At 47.4% G+C, this 19,686-nt stretch overlaps 1 protein-coding gene across 1 annotated transcript; it reads right to left on the bottom strand.

The window, feature by feature from the left end:
• Window positions 1-5,878: 5,878 nt before the first annotated feature.
• LOC128708270 (uncharacterized) lies at window positions 5,879-8,434 on the bottom strand. Its single transcript, XM_053803231.1, has one exon. The coding sequence runs from the start codon at window positions 8,432-8,434 to the stop codon at window positions 5,879-5,881; it is 2,556 nt and encodes an 851-aa protein (XP_053659206.1).
• Between the last annotated feature and the right edge of the window lie 11,252 nt (window positions 8,435-19,686).

Raw genomic sequence — 19,686 nt, 5'->3', positions numbered from 1 at the left:
TTGAGCCTTCAGAAGCCACACCATGGTGTTAGATATATCTTTACTTAGAGGCTGATATAGAAAAAATCAACAATGAAGGACAAATAATTCTTCCACCAGAAACGAAACGAAAGACTTTCCGTAGTTATTGCATACTTCACGGCGTTTAGACCTCATAACATAATCTAAGCATAGAACTGTACTGGGGAGTAGTGCACCTGGAGCAAACTAAATTTATGATCATCTTTATGATCATCACGAAGATCTTTAGAATTCAAATGAACTTATCCACCATGAACACTACACATCATTGTGATATGTATCGGAGTAAAATTTGCTGCATATACTTACTTTGTACTGTGTTCCATTTTCTTTCAATTACTTTCTTTCCTTACGCATCCCATTAACCCACCCGTGAAAAATGAAAATTACCAACATTACTTGTATTATTTTTCATATCTTTGCTCTTTTATTACTTCAATTAGTGGTGTGGTTTTTTGATTTTTTTCTTTTTTTTTTTTTGATTATTTATGTATGTTTTTTTTCTGGTTTTTCAATGTTTAATGTTTCTTTTAAACTTTCCGAGCATAAAACTACTCAACATTTCGATTCTTTGATTTTAGTATCGCATTCTTTTGTTTAGTCTCTTTCTCTATTTGCTCCTTCGGGTTGTTTTTTTTGCCCCTCTCATCTTTCAGCACACTTATAGTTTGTCGCTTAGAAGTAACAGCTCATTATCGCGCTAAACACTTATCTGTTTCTTAAACACGTACACGTTGCCTTTAGGTATAGGTGTAGCCAACTTAACCGCTACATGGTATGCTGTTTGCCGTGGTGGTGCATGATGAGCATGGGTATTCTTCAACCTTCCACCCCATTCTATCTCGCCTCCCCCCGGTGTCTGTTTTAATCATTATCGTGTTAGGAGAGAGAGAGAGAGTGTTTGTGGTTCTTTTAGCTAAAATAAATAAAACTCCATCCGTGTGAGACGCATCAGCCGTAGTGGCATTAATATCAATCGAGGGCTAAAGGCTTTTGCAGTGGGAGAATTGGTTTTTATGTGTGTGTCTGTGTGATTGCGAATTAGTACCCTATAAGGACTAAAGAGACTTCAAACCGCAAATGCATACTCTTTAGCACTCGCTTCCTGGATTGGATTTCCCCGTTCGGCGTGCGTCACCTGCGAGCTGCATATGCAGCTGTGATTGAGATTCCTTACTGTCCGGCGATCATTACAGGCTAGAGAACATGTACTTCGGGTTATGCTTCAGTTTTCGAACCCGCATACCTGGCGGTGGTGTTATTCGAGCCAGTGTGTAGCGATTTACTTTCCCTTTTCCAGCACCTACCCCGTGCCGTTCCCATCTACCTACTAGCCTCGCAACGTACCCACCCTCACAGACGACCTTCGGTGCGAACCGAGTGTTTAGTAGCGAAACGGCGAAACAACACCCTGCCGCTTGTCGCCGGCGGTGTTCGCCGTGGCCCCCTTGTACCGACTAAATTGCCCTTCGTTCTAGTACCCATTGCAACACACACACGCAAACTGAATTCAAAAAACCAGTTCGATTCAACAATGGTGCGGCAGAAGCTCATGTCTCAAGCTCAGGTGGCCACAGGTTCAGGTTGTTGCATACTGCGTCCACCGCGAATATGTTTTTTTGTTGTTGCTGCTGCTGCTGCTGCTCTACTACACATTCTTCGTTTCGTGCACGCTTACATGCATATTGCAGGCTTCTGCTCGCAAGGTTCTGGATCAATTGGCATGTGTCGGTGGACTTATGCACTTTTTTTTCTCTTGAACGGGAACAACAGAGGGCTGTTTGCAATGACGCCCGAGAGCAGCAGCGGCAGCAGCTGATGATGATGTTGCGTTTCGGGTCAATGGCATCGAAGGGATGGAGGGAAAAACCGATCAACTAGTTATTGTTGCCAATTTCGCTACATTATGTGCCGGTCCAGGTTGGGTCTTTGTTCGCGAACTGATTTAAAGTGCGTGTTTTTTAGCCAAGGGCCTCATTGCACAACGAACCCACACCCGTCGATTTGGTCAATTGCTGGTGGTCTTTACCGTCACCATTAGGGAACAGGTGTAGTGGAGTGTGTTCTTGGTGCCGTACAACTAATTAATACATCAAATATCCACATGGATGGCACGGGAGTAGATGGAGTGTGCTAAAGATATCTCGTCTCTCCACGTTAAAGCCCCTAACGAAACTGTCCCATTTAGAAGCGATAGTTTGATTTTTGTTTTGCTAACACGTTCACATTCAATGCAACATTTGGGTGGGCCATTGTTGGGCTTTGATTTTGGCTCGTCAAATGCTCGTGCTTCCTTGCACCTGCCACTGTATATGTCTATCTCTATCGGTATCGTCCAGTCATGGTGTTGTGTCAACTAGTGAGTAACTTCCCCCGAGGTTCGATGTACTGTGTTTGGTTTTTGTGTGTGTTGAAAATGCCCATTTTACACTAAATAGAGTCTCTACGCACAGAGTGGTGAATTTTCATCAGTTGTACTTAGCTACAGTAAATAACGTGCCTTCTGTGAAAGCTAGGCCGCCGCTCAAGTACTCGATCGTGGCGTGCTAAAAGCACACTCTACTACGTAGAATTTAGTTAACTTTCAGCTCATTTAAAATGTGTGCTTGAAATAGAATGTTTTTTTTTTTGTAGCAAAAATAAATCCCTTTCCATTTGGCCATCCTAACATCCGTACCGCTGTCTACCTCTCGGGCCGTTGTTTTTTTTTTGTGTAGAAAAATAAGAGTTACTTCCAACTGAGTGGAAACCATGGAAGAGCCAACATATTATTAACGGTAACTGTTGCGGGCGTACGAAGGCGTTCGAGTTATTCTTTATCTAGTATCAGCGTTTACCAACTACGCACCGTTTGGTATCCACACCAAGCACCATTGCGATTAATTGATTACGCTCCACGGCCAGCTTATTTGTCCGCTCTCTCGAGTGCGCTTCCACCATCTTATCATTCTACCACAGTGCGTTGAACGGATTAGTACCGCTTTTCCAGCTACTGAATATCGTGTACATATTTAATTTCTCTTCATATTTGTGTAATTAGTTTATCATGTCTGTGTTGCACGGTTTTTAAAGCATTATTACCAGTCAGTTTCGAAGAAGGGATCAGACGTTAAAACAAATTAAAACAAAGGTACTAAAACACGCATCTAGGATACACTTACGCAATTACGTTTTTTGTTAGCTTCGGCTGTTTACCATCGGCACGTTTAAATGTACATTCGGCCATTTTGTAGTAACCTGAAGGTTTATACAGTAATAATTTAGCGCTTCTGTTTCGCTTCTTACTTACATCGGCTCCCAACGCAGCACATCACCACACAATTCCTACAGAGCAACGTTAAATATCCCTGTTCCTTACATTTGTTTCTGCTGCAAATCAAGCGTCCATGGGGGATCTTTTCGGTGGACCAAATGAAATGGTGGGTATGCAATGGTAATGGTGGGTGAATGTTTCGGTGGGAAGCTATCATCGATTGACAATATTGGTTGCATCACGCACACTGCAAGCAATGCCTGCAGTTATGATTAGGAGAAAAAAAAAACTACACATCTACTCACACAAGACAAACAAAACGGCTGGCGGAATTCGTGATCGAAAACCAAAACTTGCTCATTTGGCGAACGAACTTTGGTCCAGATTTACGTCACCGCGGTGTGCGCTGATGGTAGGAATTAGAAACACATTAAAGGCGAATTAACGATTCTTCGCATGGAATCTCCAGCAAAGCGTTAAAGTGGTTGCGTTATAATAAATGTGTCACTGTTTGCAGCACCTCGGTTGTGTAACTGTTAGGTTCCTGTTTTTCCTCGCAACGATCGATTAATCGATTCTTGACTCTCGATCGTATGTGTAGAATTATTATCTGCACACGTAGCTTGCTTTGGTTCGTTACGAAAATAGAATGCCACCGTCGGCACCGTAATGGGGAAATGGTAGTGAATCTTCCGGAAAGGACCGACAAGACAGGACAATAAGGATGGAGACGTTACGATAACACCAACGCCATTGTTGCGGCGCGCGAATGGTTATGGAAACAACCTGTCAGTAGTAATCAAGATGCTATAACACGCATGAACGAATCCCGCCAGAGTTCCTATGGTGTCTGGTGTAGGATATTTCGAGAAAAAGGTACTTATTGATAGAGAAACCGGAACCGGAGCACGCCAGGAACTCTCCTTTCTACAGCATAAAGAAGTAAGAAAGAGGACGGCTTCATTTATCGGCTCAGCTCTCCCGTAATAAATGCTATCTTAAACAACGACTTCAAAAAAGGCACATAAATAAAATGCATTTTAATTGTGTTTTTCAAATACAATGTTCACTCAGTACACCGAACGTGTGCACCGTGTGCTGTAACCAGTTCGGGAAATCGATTGAATTTCCCTCCAAAATCCTGATATCGTTCATAAAACCGTCTCGCTGGGCGCCTCTCAACGAACCGTGCATACCTTCGGAAATGAAATCAGCTCAATTCCACTTAGTGCTAAAGGCTACTAATTACCAGGCCATTCAGCCAAACACCGCCAGAGCCCAAAATGCGGCACAAAGAACTCATTACTTGCAATCGGAAAACCCATAGCCCACCACCACCATGGTGTGGGCCGCGCTGTGTGCTAATGAAGTCAGATGTTATCGTAGGTTCGCTTTGTGCCTGTTTTATGTGTTTATCATGCATGAGATCGAGCGTTCAGTGTTCCATGCTTAACCTCCCAAACCTGGAGTCTAATTTTAGTCGGAAGGACCTCCATGAGCTTTCGGTACGTACTGAGCGACGGGAATTTGGAATCAAAGGAAGAAAACAATTGTCATGCTAATTACACGTACACTCTCGATGAACATCTAGTAAAATCGCATTTAAATGCAAGTCCCCTTGATGGAATGGCACTGGGACCGGTTCTTATTTTCGGGGCTCTTGCATTAATGTTACGTCTAACGCAACGTGTACGCAACGAATGTCGGCGAGTGTGCAGCCGTTAGTAGAACCTGACCTGTTCTAAGCTAGCGGACGGCCCAAAGTCCTATTTTAATCCCCACGTGCCGTGCGATGTGAGAGATGTGTGACACATGGCGGGCGGCACCATTACGCGAAGCCACGGTTTGTCAACGTGAGAACTGGCCGGTTCCAAAGCCGGCTTCTTCCGTACACTATCATCATTTGTTTTGTGTGTCGCGCTCACATTACGTGCACGCGGTCAAACACTACCACGAAACTGGTACGTCGCGGATGAGTCGAATGGTGGTTGAAGTCTAGCGTTTCCGTAACCATGCTACCATGCGCCTGATATTTGCTTGTCCCAACAATAAAGTGACAATTGTGAGCTAGTTTAAAAATGGAACACTACAAAACCATATGTCCACCACGTGGTCGTAACGAGTGAGGCGTTCTGAGCTTTAATTTTGTCAGGATCGCACCCATAACAATGGACGAAACAGAAGAAACATTCAAGAATTGCTACACATGACGTTCAACTTGGTACCGGGTTTTGGGAAATTAATGCACGTGTTTCAACGTTTCCTGAAAGTTGCAAAGCCTAAAAGTTTGCGATGTATGCAACCAATAGTTGGGAGTTGCTGCAAAATATATCTTCACTTCAGATGGGGATTTTTGTTTAACACAAATTCTAGAATAGATGGCATGGAATGGAAGGTGGTTGTATTTGGGAGAGCAATAATAAATAAAGCGATGAGAGATGGATGGATGATGCGAATCAAGAACCCCAAGATCCCCTTTGCTTGCTTGCTGAGTGTCTGCTTCAGCGCTTTGGTTTTGGCACCGTGCACAAGCTTTAACCTAAACCCCTGCCACTGTCCCTGTTTCAATGACCGATCTCCCTAAATCAGGAGCTCTCTTTATAGCTATACCTCCGTCTGCTCGTCGTTGCTGGTGCAGGAATTGGTGGCGAAGTTGCAGCCCCACTTACGCGAACTATCACAGACCCGTTTCAGTATCGATTTCTTCTGTATGCAGAGACTATTGAGCTCGTCGGAGGGATACCGCTCGAACTCGACTATGTACCCGTTCGCCACGGCCACGGCCGCCGCGTGATTTGGCGTGAGATACTTGCACGAACTATTGCTGCGCGTCAGTCCGCCACCGACACTGCCGGCACCGGCGATGCGCACCTTGTGCGAAGATTTGTGGCCACTGCCACCACCGGTTACCACCTCCGGCACGTCATCCTCCGGTCCGACGGCATTGGCCATCGTAATGTTTGCACCGTAGTTACCGAGATGCTGCTGTTGCTGCTGCTGTTGCTGCACGGCTGGATGGTTGTTGAAGTGTGTGTTGCTGGTGGTCAGCTTCTGGAGCCGCTCGTTCGTCTTCTTGTCGATCCCGAGCAGCCGCTTAACACCGCGTCGCACCCGCTTGTTGCGATAGGCGAAGATGAACGGGGAGCTGAGGTTCGCGATCACCACGGTGAAGATCGCTAGCAGTGCCTGATCGGACACGATGATCAGATCGACGTGACCCTGCATCAGCACCAGAATACCGTACGGTAGGTACGACACGAGGAACATGATGATCACCAGGATGCTTATCCGGGCGGCCCGGGACTCTTCCCGGTATTTGAACAGCGACGACGCATTCGACAACCGGTGTCGGATGGACGTCATGTAACTGAGCGCTTTTGGCGGCACGTGTACGGCTGGTAGCGACAGGATGTGATGCGTGCCGAGGTTTTCGAACTCCCCGGCACTGTACTTCTGGAAGTTGGGCGTCGAATGAACCTGCCGCAGTCCACCGATCGGGATCTCGGATGGTTCCTCCTGGCTAAAGCTGACCAACCGACCCGCGCTGTGGTTGCGGCGCACCTTTCCCAGACCCGTCGGTGCCGGCGATCCCGGATGTGTTGGGATCGGTCCGCTCGCACTGCTCTCCGCCGGGAGCTGCTGCATCAGAATACTGTTGTGGTTGCGATCGTGTCGCAGTGGCGACTTGAGCACACTCGGCTGGGCCGGCACGGCTGCCGAAGTTGGCGTGGCGATTTGAACCACCTGTGGACTTCGGTCGGGCCGATCTAGTGAGGGATCGTGCTGGTGTGATGGGGTTGGTTTGTGCGTCGGAGTTGGAGCCGGTGACTGTTGGAGCAGCGGCTTCAGGCAGGAATCCCTCTGCTGATGGTGATGGTGATGCGGTATACTGCTGATCGTGATCGTTTCGTCCTCGTAGTGGATCTGTTTGTCGATCTTCATGGTAAGACCGTCACAATCTGCCTTCTCGCCCGGTCGTTCCGGAATGCTTGGCATCGGCTGTATCGCCGGATGTTGCGGGGGCTGTTGTTGTGCCTGTTCGAGCATCAGCTGCTTCTCGGCAGCGGCATGCTTTTGTGCCGAGACCAGATTGAGTGCGCTCTGTAACAACGGCGACGAACCGTTCTGCCGCATCCGCTGACCACTTTCTCGCGCTTCCGAGAAGATGCGCCAGTACATGGCGCACACGAGCGCGAACGGGATCAGTATGACGATCACAAAGTACGCGTACGAGAAGATCGTATTGTACAGATCCTCCGAGATGTTCAGGTGGTTGATGAAACCGTCGGTGTTGGGCAAACTGGCCGCACCGTTCGTACCGGTCTGGTTGCGGGCCCAGTGACTAGATTCGATGGCGGCCACCTCTTCCGCCGTGAGCCGGTTCTTGAACAGTGTAACGTACTTCTGATCTCCGCGAAACCCGGACGCGATACCGAACGCGATCCCCAGCGCCCAGCTGGCGATGATGAATGCCCATGCCTTCAGCTCCGAGATGCGAGAGTGATAGCGCAGTGGGTCGGTGATAGCACACCAGGTGTCACCGACCACCAGAAGCACCGAGAGTGCTCCGAGCGCCACCACTAAATCCAACCCCCAGCAACGGATCTTCGTGAGGGTCAGGTTGGGATGTAGCGCATTGTTCTGCCCCGGGTGTACCGGAGTCGTCCGGATGAAGGGCGTTTCTTCCTCCTCTTCCACCGGCGTCCCTCCCCCCTCATCTCCCGTCCTATCACAATTACTGGCACCACCATCCTCAACGCTGCCCATGGTGCCATTCTTGGGGCACCGCACGATGCGGGTCCGATTTGGTTGGGCTATCGTTGGAGCTGGCGCATCGCCACGCTGGAACAGTGCCACCGTCGCGGCGCTGGTACCATACTCGCCGCCGGCCGTATCGTATTGTGCGGCCGTTGTCGATGGTAGCTCGGCCGCCGCTGCCGGCAGTGGCGTCGGCAGCGGTGTCTTACCGGTGAACGCATTCAGGAACAGCGACGGACCGAGGATGAAGCAGCAGACGAGATTCACTATCAGCAGGTTGATCACGAACCGGTTGGCGGTGGTGCGTAGACTTGGCGTCGTCCAGAACGCACCAAGTGCCAGCGTGTTCACACCGAGCGAACCGAGCAGCAGACCACCAACCAGACAGTCTATGGCTAACATTGTGCACCGGTTTCACTGCCTCTGTTGTAGCCTTGGCTCACTACCGTACGGACGGTTGGCAACATTTTGGTCCCCACAAATCAATTCACACAGCTACATTTGTTTTGTGTGTGCCACTGACAAAAACCCGGATGGTTGGACGATGCAATGCTGCCTTTTCTTTCTGTCGTAACTTCTGACGGAAGATTATGAAGGAACTTCTCTGGATATGTTTCGCGCAACCGGACGTACCACACGCGAATTTGCGACGCGTTTCACACTTCGATTAGAGTCGCCGGTTTTCACTACACCAAGTCCACACGCTAAAGAATGTCGTCCGACAAACCAGACAAACTGCAACAAACCTCACACTTCAACACACACACACACGTATGTAGAGCGAATAACCCGCATGTGTCTTGTGGCAATCTGTGGCAAGGTAAGTGCTGTCGGTGTGGTTGCAACAACGTCAACGAGTACCCTTTATTTCACCGACCGAGAAGGGTCGAACCTTCGGTAATTTATTCCCTTTTGCTGGATCACTTGGTGGACGACGTACGGCCAACCGCAGGTATGGCACTATGGCCCCCTTTTATTTCCCACGCGCGGAAATAGCGGAACCACGGCGAAAACTTCCACTGTCCACTGTGTGGCCCGCCCGTGTGTCGGTTGGGCTAATGCTAAAAAAGCTTCCACTTCGCACCTCACACCTTGCTTTGTGGACCCGTCTTATCGTGTGGCAAAGGCAAAATGCACACGCGTACGAGGAATTATACCACTTTTGCGTTACTTGTTTTTCGGTGGCACTTTAAATATGTTTTCCCTTTTTTCGGTTGGGGATTTGCTTTGTTTTCCACAAGCGACACTAGTAATTCACGAGGTTTTGTTTTGCACGATTTCTTTGCTCGCTATTGCTCATAAATTAGCGTTATGAGATGTACACTTGTTTTTTTTGTTGTTGCCTGTTTGTTTCTCTTTTTCCGGCTTTGCACAAACGAACGGTGGGTAGCCCATTTATTTTGCGTAGTTTTTCTTCCAATGATCGCTGGTTTTTCTTGCTTGCACTCACAACAATTCGATCATTTTCACCACTGACGCTTGCCACTCAACGCGAACCACTAGAATTCGTCACAATATTTCTCGCTGTTGACGCTTCGTTTCGCACGTTGGGCCTTCAACAAACGCGGTGTCGTTCCACACACACGGAGACGGTTTTTGCGAGACCGAATGTTTTGTGTGGCCACCCCTTGATTTAAACGGCCCCAAACGACGGCAAGCTTATGTTGCGGTACGCGTACGCACCCCCAAAGACGGACTCTTGGCGAACCGAGCAACGTGCAGTTTCCGACTGTTCGGCTTCGGGCGAGTGCAGGCAAGTTTTGTTCGAACACGGCAAAAACCACCCCTAGCGTTCCGACGTTCGTTCGGTTCGGGCCGGTCGTGTCGCTGTCGAGTCGAGTGCGGTTTGTGCAACCGTCCGCGTGCGTACCGCAGAGGGTGGGAAATAGGGAATCGCGCGTTCGGGTCCCGACGCTTCGGCTCCCGATCGGATTATTCTTGCCGCCGTGTGGAGCTACCACCGACTGCGGGGTGGCTGTCGAATGGGGATGACCGGCCGGCGTGTGGGGTGCACCTGTACCAACAAACCCACCTATTCGATGGATACCACGAGGGGTGGCGAGCACGGGCCAGCTTCTTCAGGCAGGTCTTTCGGTGTCGTTGAGCTTCATCTTTCCGCATTCGACCAGTCCGTCTTACGTGTGTGTGCGCACACCCAAATTGATTGACTTCTTGGCTTTGCGACGAGACTGGCGGTTTTCCGCTGTTGGCCGGTGGAAGCGATGGAGGCCCTTGGTGTAGCGCGTTGTCTCTCGTGTCGCCTCGTTGCGTTCGCATTCGTGTTCGCGCTGTTCTTCACGCTGTTCTTGCGGTTCTTTATTCCGGGGCGACGAGATCCACGGCTTGTTAGTTGCGATCTCGCGCGGCCCGTCTACTGGGCCAATTTAAAGTGGGGTGAAGGAACAACAATGAGGAAAACCGAGCAACAAATCCGTTCACATATTATTCTTGATTTTTGTAAGGCTTCATCATTATCGGCGCTCGGCTTGGGAGATGGGACTGGGCAGGTTTCGTTGACCTTGTCTATTTATAAATGACGCGGTGTCTCTCTGTGTGTGTTTGATTGTGCTCAACTTTCGGTTTTGTTTTGGATCAATTGACATTACATTACGGTTCGATGCGTTTCAGCCTATCTTTCAGGCACGCCGGTTAAGGTTGGTGTTGAGCTGAAAGGAAAAACAAAGAGAGAGAGAGAGAAAAAAAACGACGATATTAACCCAGCGATCATTATTATACAATTATTGTAACAGCACGCACAACCCCAAGGAACACAGTTCCCGGTATGGTCGTAAGAGATTTGAAAATAATATCACGAAAGCTGCCATTTGCTTTGGGGACACGGTGTAATCCATTTTGATGTGACCGAAAAAGCCACGACCAGCGAGCTACAGCGCTGGAATTCTCAATGGGCACAGTTTAATGCTAGCCGGAGAGTGGAAAGATGCTGCTCTTTTATTGTGCCAAAGCCGCCAAAGCTTATGTTTGCAACTACTTCCCGCTGTCGCTGGACCCTTTCCGGCCAACCAACCCTACTACACGGTGGTTTTGCTTAACGAATTTCGGAACGCTCTATTGATTATTCATCAGGCTGAGAAGTGTTGCCGCTTGTGTTCCTCGTGCCAAAGGAATAGGAAAAGACAAATAGTAACACAGCCGTAACTGGGTGGAGGCGTGCACATCTTAGTAGGGCATAGGCGACCGAAATGGCCATTCCTTTATTGCCCCATAACAAACACACACCCTCACGGGAGACACCGTGCCATTGGAGGATTGTCGGACGCTACGTGTAGTTATTTATGCATGTAACTTTGCACCTTTCGCGCTTACGCTCAGTTTTATCCAGAGATCCGTTCCGCACGAGTTTCTAGAACAAACGGTGGGCGTACCGCCGGAAAAATCGATCACGGGCAGAAGGTGATTCACTTTCGCCCGCATTATGTAACCCACCCCGTTTGGCACCAATTTCCCCGTCTGCAAGGAGGGGCTGATAACGTAATCAAAAGGTGAAGATTGACACCTTGTTAAAATTTCGCACATAGAGGCACTAAAAAGGAATTGACTGCGAGAGGCGGATTGATTATCGCGACTTGATCGCCACCGGTTGATTTCGTTGATTTATGGCTGCTGTGGTTGGTTATTGGTTACAAAGCTGCCACCAACGCTTTGGTGTTGAAAGGATTGTGGGTCTTCAAGAAAATTGCGTTTGATCTTTCGGCAAGAGAAATAGAGAGAGAGGAATGTATTTATTTATTGTGGAGCGGTATAAATTATTGGTTACAACAGGATCATATGGAATGAATATTTTACCAATTACACCAAGACCTTGCAAGTGATATTTTATGATGAAGTTTATAGAACGAACGTTTGGTGTATGTACACCCGACTACTTGGATTGTGGCTTGACCTAGAACGCCGGTAAGTATGCAATGTAAAATTGTAATTCTACGAAGAAATAGATTCAGGTATAGCCACCATAAGATGTAATCCTACTTTAGATTAAGGGTCAATTGGACTGTTAGATTGGAAGCTATTCTATACTGGACTATACTAATGTAGCAGTATTTCAAGAACACTCCCTTCCAACAAATGAACAACTTCAATTCTGATAAAATCCAAGTTGCAATATTTATTACTTCCAAGGGACCTGAGGTATTACCATTAAATACCTTTTGTATGATTTCGTCTTCGTACTGTCCAGAGCATTAATCTGTTACAATCCTTCTCTTAAGCCGGAATATGCCATAAGATGGAATTGTTTTCCTTCCATTCTCCTACAGCTATTCCAACTGAAAGCAAAAAAAGAAGGAAAGGTTTTGCAGTGCAAACGCACAGAACAACAGTACAAAGGTACCGAAACTTGACGCATTGCTTTTGTACTGCTCATTAAATATACATGCGTTTTTGTTTTGTTTGGGTACTCCGTCCTGCCCGGCAGAACCGTGCCAGATAGCTTGACAACAAAAAGGAAACTCGTCTTAAGGCGAGCCTTGCCCCGTTTACATCCGTGCCTGATTAACTATGCTGAGTATTGCTGGAAGAAATCCGGCTGCGAATGGTCCGTTCGTGGCCATTTCCTGTTCAGTTGCTAAATGCTACGCAAACAATGACGTTGCACAGCAGGATGACAGACAACCAATGCAGAACTAGCCGAGGGTGTTGTAATTAGTCAGCGAAAGGAGCTGTCATGGTAGTAATGATGGTAGACATTGTGGAATCTTCGGTGGGTTTTAGAAAGAACATAAACGGCTGACGTATGTGACGGACACCTGCAAAATGCATACAAGAGCACGAAATATCATTATACCAAACAAATATCATTCGAAGGTGACGATTCAACAGTAATTTCCCTAACGGTACCAGCTTCAACGGCACTATCATCGTATTGCAACCGTCTAATATTAGCAAAACCCGCGCAGCTTAGTGATCCGCAACGGGCCGCACCGGAGACGCCACGTGTGTAAGACTAAACGGTACACGGGGTGGTAATCTTCCACACTGATGCAAACAAAACCGCCCCATGCTGACTCAGGCAGCGCAGTGCGTGAGAAGTCTACATCTAAAAATTGCTGAATAATGTCTCACTGCGCTGGGCGAAACACACCCAGTAGGTGGAACGTGACGCCACTGTGGATTCCCCATGATCGAAAGATCCAGAGATCTTCGCCGTACAAAAACACGTCTGCTCGAGGATCGCGCTCTGCAGGAAGGAAGCAGCACAGCACGAAGCTGGTCGGAGATTCCAAATGGAGAAGAGAACCACCGAGCGGCATGTTACCATGAGCACTGGTGAAACAGCTGATCGGTTGGTGAGGTCGTTTACGGTTCAGCGAAAGCTACCAACAAGCTTACGAAATTTAGGCCCACTGTTGAGTAAATGATGGCCGTGCTGCGTTTTGCGTTCGCAAACGTCGGCTGTGGTGTACGTTGGTGAGCCACCAAACAAGCGGGTCACGAATGAAGTCAGGGACGTCGAAATCCAGTTTCAACCACATTCTGTGTGCGACCATCGGTGACCTCTTTCGGGGTCACCGAGCGCACAGGTTTACGCTGCGGTACCTCACCATTGCAATGTTGATGCTTGGGCCAACTTTGTGCTTCGAGCCGATTCGCAAACATCGGCGATTGCATTGGCAGCCCCGGTAGACGGACTGACGGAGACGAGTAGAGCGAAATAAATTCGATGCAAACGAACCAGCCGGTACTGATAAGCGTCTGTTTGGGGCCGTAGGTGATGGCGATGGAGCTAGCCGTTTTGTCCGATAATTGTCGTCGCTGTCCTTTAGTTGATTTTGGGGATTAGAGCCGTAAGCGAGGCCTTGACACAGCATAAATGCGACTGAGATTGGTTATCTGTCGGTGACAGTAATGGCACCGGCGTGATTCTGGTCAGATTGAAGGCTCGCGTTGAGTGTCGATTTTGGGTGAGATTTGATGCGTTTCTTGATAAGAAACACTGCGCTGGGTGTGAGATTCTACGGATCTAGGCTGGGTGGACTTTGTTTTCTGTGAAGAAACTTGATCTCGGTGACTCAGAACTTTAGCAGTAGCCAGAGGAAGTTCTGCTAGGAGCGTACAGTGAGAAATAGCCGCAATAATGAAGTGCTTGGGTAGCTGAGATAAATGATAATTAGGTACCACATTGACAAGTTTATAGGAAGCTTAAGCCTGATAGGTTTGTTTCCTATTTTGCTCAACCATAAACACCTGGTGCATCATCAAGACTCTACCAAGCGAAGCGGCCTGTACGAGGAATTGTGATTCCTGGGAATGTTGTCTAGGAAGTTGGTCGAGGGGATTTTTACACTGACGAGTATTATTGATAGTATTGAGTTCTGCAACAGTCAGTCAGTCTCCTTATCCTGTATGAGCCATAATCAAATGTAAAATAATTCCATAACTTATCAACAGTGCTTCATCGTGGCGCTTCTCTTACCGCTTGCTAAGGCTATTTTCCAGTTCAACAGTCAGCGCCCCGGAATCAGATACGTCCCGTGTCATATTTCGTGTCCGGTAACGCTCATTACATTGCTTGTTGACCGAAGCCGAATGTTTAACGGCGCTCGAGGTACGGCGCAGAAATACGCGCCTGTCAATGAATCATTAGCCGCCGTCAGCAAAACATACACAGCTTATGTTGCCGTTGACAACAAACAAGTTGAAATCAAATCTAGCAGGCACCGGGGATCAAAGTTTCGATTGCCGGCGCATGTTATCAATCACCCAATGGTGGGAATATTGTTTTAAAATTTGAGGCGCAGCTTGAAACTTTTGAGCAACGGCATTTTTTTGGAAGAAGTGTGTAACAGACATGTTTACTTCCCGGAATCATCGTGTTGGATTAACACGTTCAGGTATGGGTACTGTTCTCTTCACAGAAAAAGCATGTCTGCAACGCATGTTGGCGTCGTGGAACTTCTTGGAAACATTGGACCAAGCTGTTCGCTTATCTCGTTTGCACTGCGGGCGTCCCATATTGACAGTTTCTGCCCAGCTCAGCCGAGCATCAATATTTGCGTTTCGTACAAGAGCCCACTCGACTCGATGTACAGTAGCAACATGCGCCATATTACCGGTTGTCCGGTGGTAGCTTTTTGGAGCCGAAAATTTGTACAGTCTCGATTCGATGGTTTCTTACGGCGCGTGCCCTATCAACATTATCATCCATCATCGGTGCTGTGTGGCGTTGCCGTTGAGGACATGCGCCATGTTGGTTGGGTATACGTTTAAATGACCTCAAGAGAAGCAGGCAACATCGGTGGTGTGCAGAGATAATAATTAAAGAGACTTTGAAGTATTCCAATCCACTTCCTTCACACAATCTAAGGTGACTTACATTGGACATCGTGAAGAAGTCAATAAAATACGAAATTATAAGCGGAAATGGAACGAAACGGTAAATTCACACCGGGTTGTGAATTGGTTTATTTTGGAATTTGTTGTCGATTCGATTACAACTTCCCAAAAATGCCTCAGATGGGATGTCCAAAGAAGAGACGAATGCGGAGTATTCCATGATGATATGTAAACACAACTAACCGCCCCGTTCGGTATGGAGAGTTCACGGATTATGACACCTGTCGAAGGTTGTTTCGCATCACGGAGTAGACTTAAGTTCACCAATCCCATCGGACAGTTTGTTTATCCATCGATTCCCGTTAGATCAAGATGGCGAGCGAGAGGCCCTTTGGGCGTGGATGTCGGTAGCAACAGGCGGTAAACGATTCAGTTTAATAACACCGGAAGCTATCGCGTGGTCAAATTATACTAATCTCACACCGCTCACTGCTACGCGATGTTTCGATGGAACCCCTTAATCAAAGCTGGTGAGGGCAAAAAGTGAGAGGTGATCGTTGGGTGAACTATGATTACGAAATCTGATACCGGGCTCTGGGGAATCCATTCACAAGTACTTGGTGAGAAATTTTTATGAATGGAGTGTTTCCTTAGGTTGATGCAATAGTGTCTTCTGTTTTAAGTGTTTATTCTAGCTCAGTAAGATGTTCTGAATTCTGAACTGTTATATCTATAAACACTGTAAATGGTTCGATTATTTGTCATCCTTCAGTGCGAGGTAATATTTGCTTTCAATTTCTAATCCCACCATGAATAGCAAATCATGTCCGGTTGTTATCGACCGTCGCGCACAATGTTGTGCTGGCAATCCTTTCCGGCAGTCGATGCTAGTGCAAAACAAACTACAATGCAACATTTTGTCGCCGGCGCCTTATTGCCTTATTCCAGACACGTACTGCAGTGCGTTGGCTGCTACTAACTACTGCTGTTGGGGGAAACTTTGTGGATTGAAAAATCCCCCATTCCCCGGCACAGTGCACGAATTCCGCTGGGACGCTTCGCTGGGACACAGTACGCGAAATCGTATTATGGGTGACCGGTGCGCACCATTTTAAATCATTTTAATGATGGATATTCAACGTTTCCGTGAACCGCTGCTGATGTGCTTTCGTTTTCCGGTTCCCTCCGTTGACTATCAAAGTAACATTATCGGAACTGGCAACGAAGACGATAAATAACGAGCAAAGAAATTAAATGTTTATGAGTACTTAAATTATACTTTAGCAGTAGTTGATGAAGCTAGCAAAAGTTGGATTTAAAAATAATTTGAATTGCACTTGAAATTTGCAGTTCGCGACCACGTTGCCAAAGTCGTTACACAATGCAATGTATAGCCGACAGCAAAGTTTGGTCTTTGGGCAAAGTTTTGGCCACTCGTGGGTCTCCACACTCCACTGCCCGGGCAGGGCGAACAGGTGGGTCCATCGCCTGAGCACGACCAACTTTCCACTTCCAGCACGATTGATCGTGAAGGCATCGTGTGATGGCGGAGAGTGCGAGTGGGTTGTAGCAGAAAGTTGCTCCCGGTTCGGAAAGTGAAATGGAAATGGAGTATTACGACACCCGCAAATCGTCGACTCCTGCGGGGGTTGCATTGGGGGTTGTTTCACTGCCAAGGCCACAAGGGAACAGCCGTGGTGCACATACGGGCTGGCACTATTTTAATCTGTTCCAGCGTAAAAAGGGTCGTAAATTGGTGGTGGCCACGGAGGGCTCTAGCCCCGCGATAGGAGGGGGAGTACACTGTGTCCGGCCACAACACCAATCGGTACTGTGCGTGCAACGAAAGTGTTATAACTCTTTCGCATCTTGCCGCTTGAAACGTTGCATACGGTGGATGGAGACGGAAAAGTACCAGTCGATCTGACTGGCGTTTCTGGTAGCCAGTAGCGTACAACGTCTCCCGTTCTATTTATTGCGTTCGCATCAACCCCAACCGTCTATGGGTACTGCCTTACTAATGGTGGCACGCTTGGTGAGACGCCGGGACGGATGGGATGGGAGAATCTGCGCGGGTAAGGTGTTTACAAACCGGATAACGCTATACTGCAACTGCAATTGCAGCTGTCCGCTGTACACATTCCACTGCTCTCACTCCACCCATTCGCAACTCCCCTGCACCTACCGGTGTGTGTGTGTGTGTGTGTTTTGCCGTAACGCAGAGTAAGTCTTGATCGTGAATCGGGTAGACCCGATTATATGATAATTAAGCACCAGCTCGCACACCGCACCGCATCGAATATTTGCCGACACGCTCGGCTTGCACTTTCCACACTTCCGCATCTCCGAGATGTAGCTGCAAGTGCACTGCCCTTGCATTCTGACGGTGCGGTTAACCGTTCGCACTGGTGGCTGCTTTTATCGCTCTTTCTTATGGCGTTGTTTTGCTAAATGCAAATAGCTAAAAGAAAAGTAAAACCAAAAAACTCCACCTCTGGCGGGAGTCTTCTTCGCCTCTCGATGGATGGGTATAGTTATGGTCTATTTTTATGGCTTCCTACTGTCCGACCCTGGATGCAGCTGAAGATGAAAGCGGCCGGGAGCCATCGCTATGCCATTCGCGCGTACAGAAATCGTTCCGAATCGACGGTGTTTACCGCCGATTATAGTGGTTGTGGAAATTATCTTCTAAAACTTCCATTCTGTGTGATGTAATGTGCGAGGAAAGGCGGTTTGCGATGTGTCTTCGTGTGGTTACGGCAGCGTCACTCTTCCGAAACGACGTTGTTTGAGTATCTGGGGGTTAGACGATCCTACCACGATTTTCTTAGCATGGAGAGCATTTATAGGTAACAGTGAGCTTTTACAAGAATATTTTATTTCAAAAAGGTTTGTTTCGTCGAATTAGTAGCTAGAGGGACTTAGCTGACATGTAGCAAAAGCTTTGTAAATTAACTATTGATCAACGAAACTCCAATATAATGACCTAGTAAATCATTGCACAACATAAAAGAATTGTTCGCATACTAAGTGAACCATCGAGCTCCATCATCCTCTATGTCCCATGCCGATGTGCTACAGGAAACATTAAAACGGAACTGCAATCGTTACGGAACGTTGCATGCATTAAGCGCAAAAAAGGCATCGCCACACAACACACAAAACCCTAGCCCCGAAACTCGAAAGATACGTTTGCTTCCCGCTAGATGCGATTGCGATTTGTTTCAATTTATGTTCTATTACGCGTCGGAATCGATACTGGAGAAATGGCACGAAATAAAAGCACCCGAACCGAGGGTGGCAGTGAACATTGTTCTGTTCCGGTTTTCCTTACCCTTCGGTAAGGAATATTTACGATCTTCATCGCGGCGAGTATCGACAAATGGGTTTTCGTCTGGTTGTGACACGGGAGAATTAGATTGGAAAAGTAAGCTCATAAGGAAGGGTGATTGGAGCACAGCGGATTAGAAAACTTTGTACTATGAGCTTGCCCCCAAAAAAAAAAAGGGTTTACAACTCTCGATCCCTCAGTGCCAATTTGAGGAATGGGAAACGAAGTGGCAATCGATGAGATTTCTTCGGAAAAATGTTATTTATCTGGATACGGGTTTGCGGAGTATCAGGAATTTCATTACAACTTTAATTAGGCACTCACCGATCTTTGGAAGTATCGTTCGATTTGTAACCGATAGCAAAGGGTTCTCGAGTCGAAGCTATTTATAGACGGAAACTTTCCAAAACATGTAGCCATCCCATGGACTATCGATGCTAATGTATGCCGCATTTCAATACAGCCGCTTCTCGCTGACGTTGATCGCTACTGCTTCAGGATGCTTCCGCTTCGAATTCCCGTACGTCACTTCCCGATACCTTCCACCGGTGATTATTAAAGCTTTAAAACGTTGTTTACATTTGCATACCCGTGATTGAGAGATAAAAATACGTTCAAATGCATTCGATTGCCGGGCCGGTTGGTCTCGTGCCCGGTGTTGATCGTAAGGTTATTAACTCAGACCTAGACTATATTGCCTGCCAACAGCGATCTGTTGATAGGCAAAGGAAACTCCCAAACAAATGCGTCATGCGGTGTGCTGGATAGTTTTTGATGCTGGCAGTATTAGATTGTTCGCGTCGCTTTCGTACACTCGCGGTGGGAATACGAGCGTTATTTATGGCTGTACCAGTTACTATGCAGTTCTTGCATTCCAAGTGTATGATGGGCAGAGCGATGTTTAGAGAAAGAAAATTTTAATTTTAGGTGTTCTGTTAAAGAAAAAAAAACACACACACACACACGCATGTCCATCCGGACATTGTGCTCGATCCCAAAAGGTCAATGAAACAGTAAATTTTGAGCAACG

The sequence above is a fragment of the Anopheles marshallii genome, chromosome 2 (assembly GCF_943734725.1).
Source record: "Anopheles marshallii chromosome 2, idAnoMarsDA_429_01, whole genome shotgun sequence".
Taxonomy (NCBI): Eukaryota; Metazoa; Arthropoda; class Insecta; order Diptera; family Culicidae; genus Anopheles; species Anopheles marshallii.
This window is presented reverse-complemented; position numbering and strand designations above follow the sequence as displayed.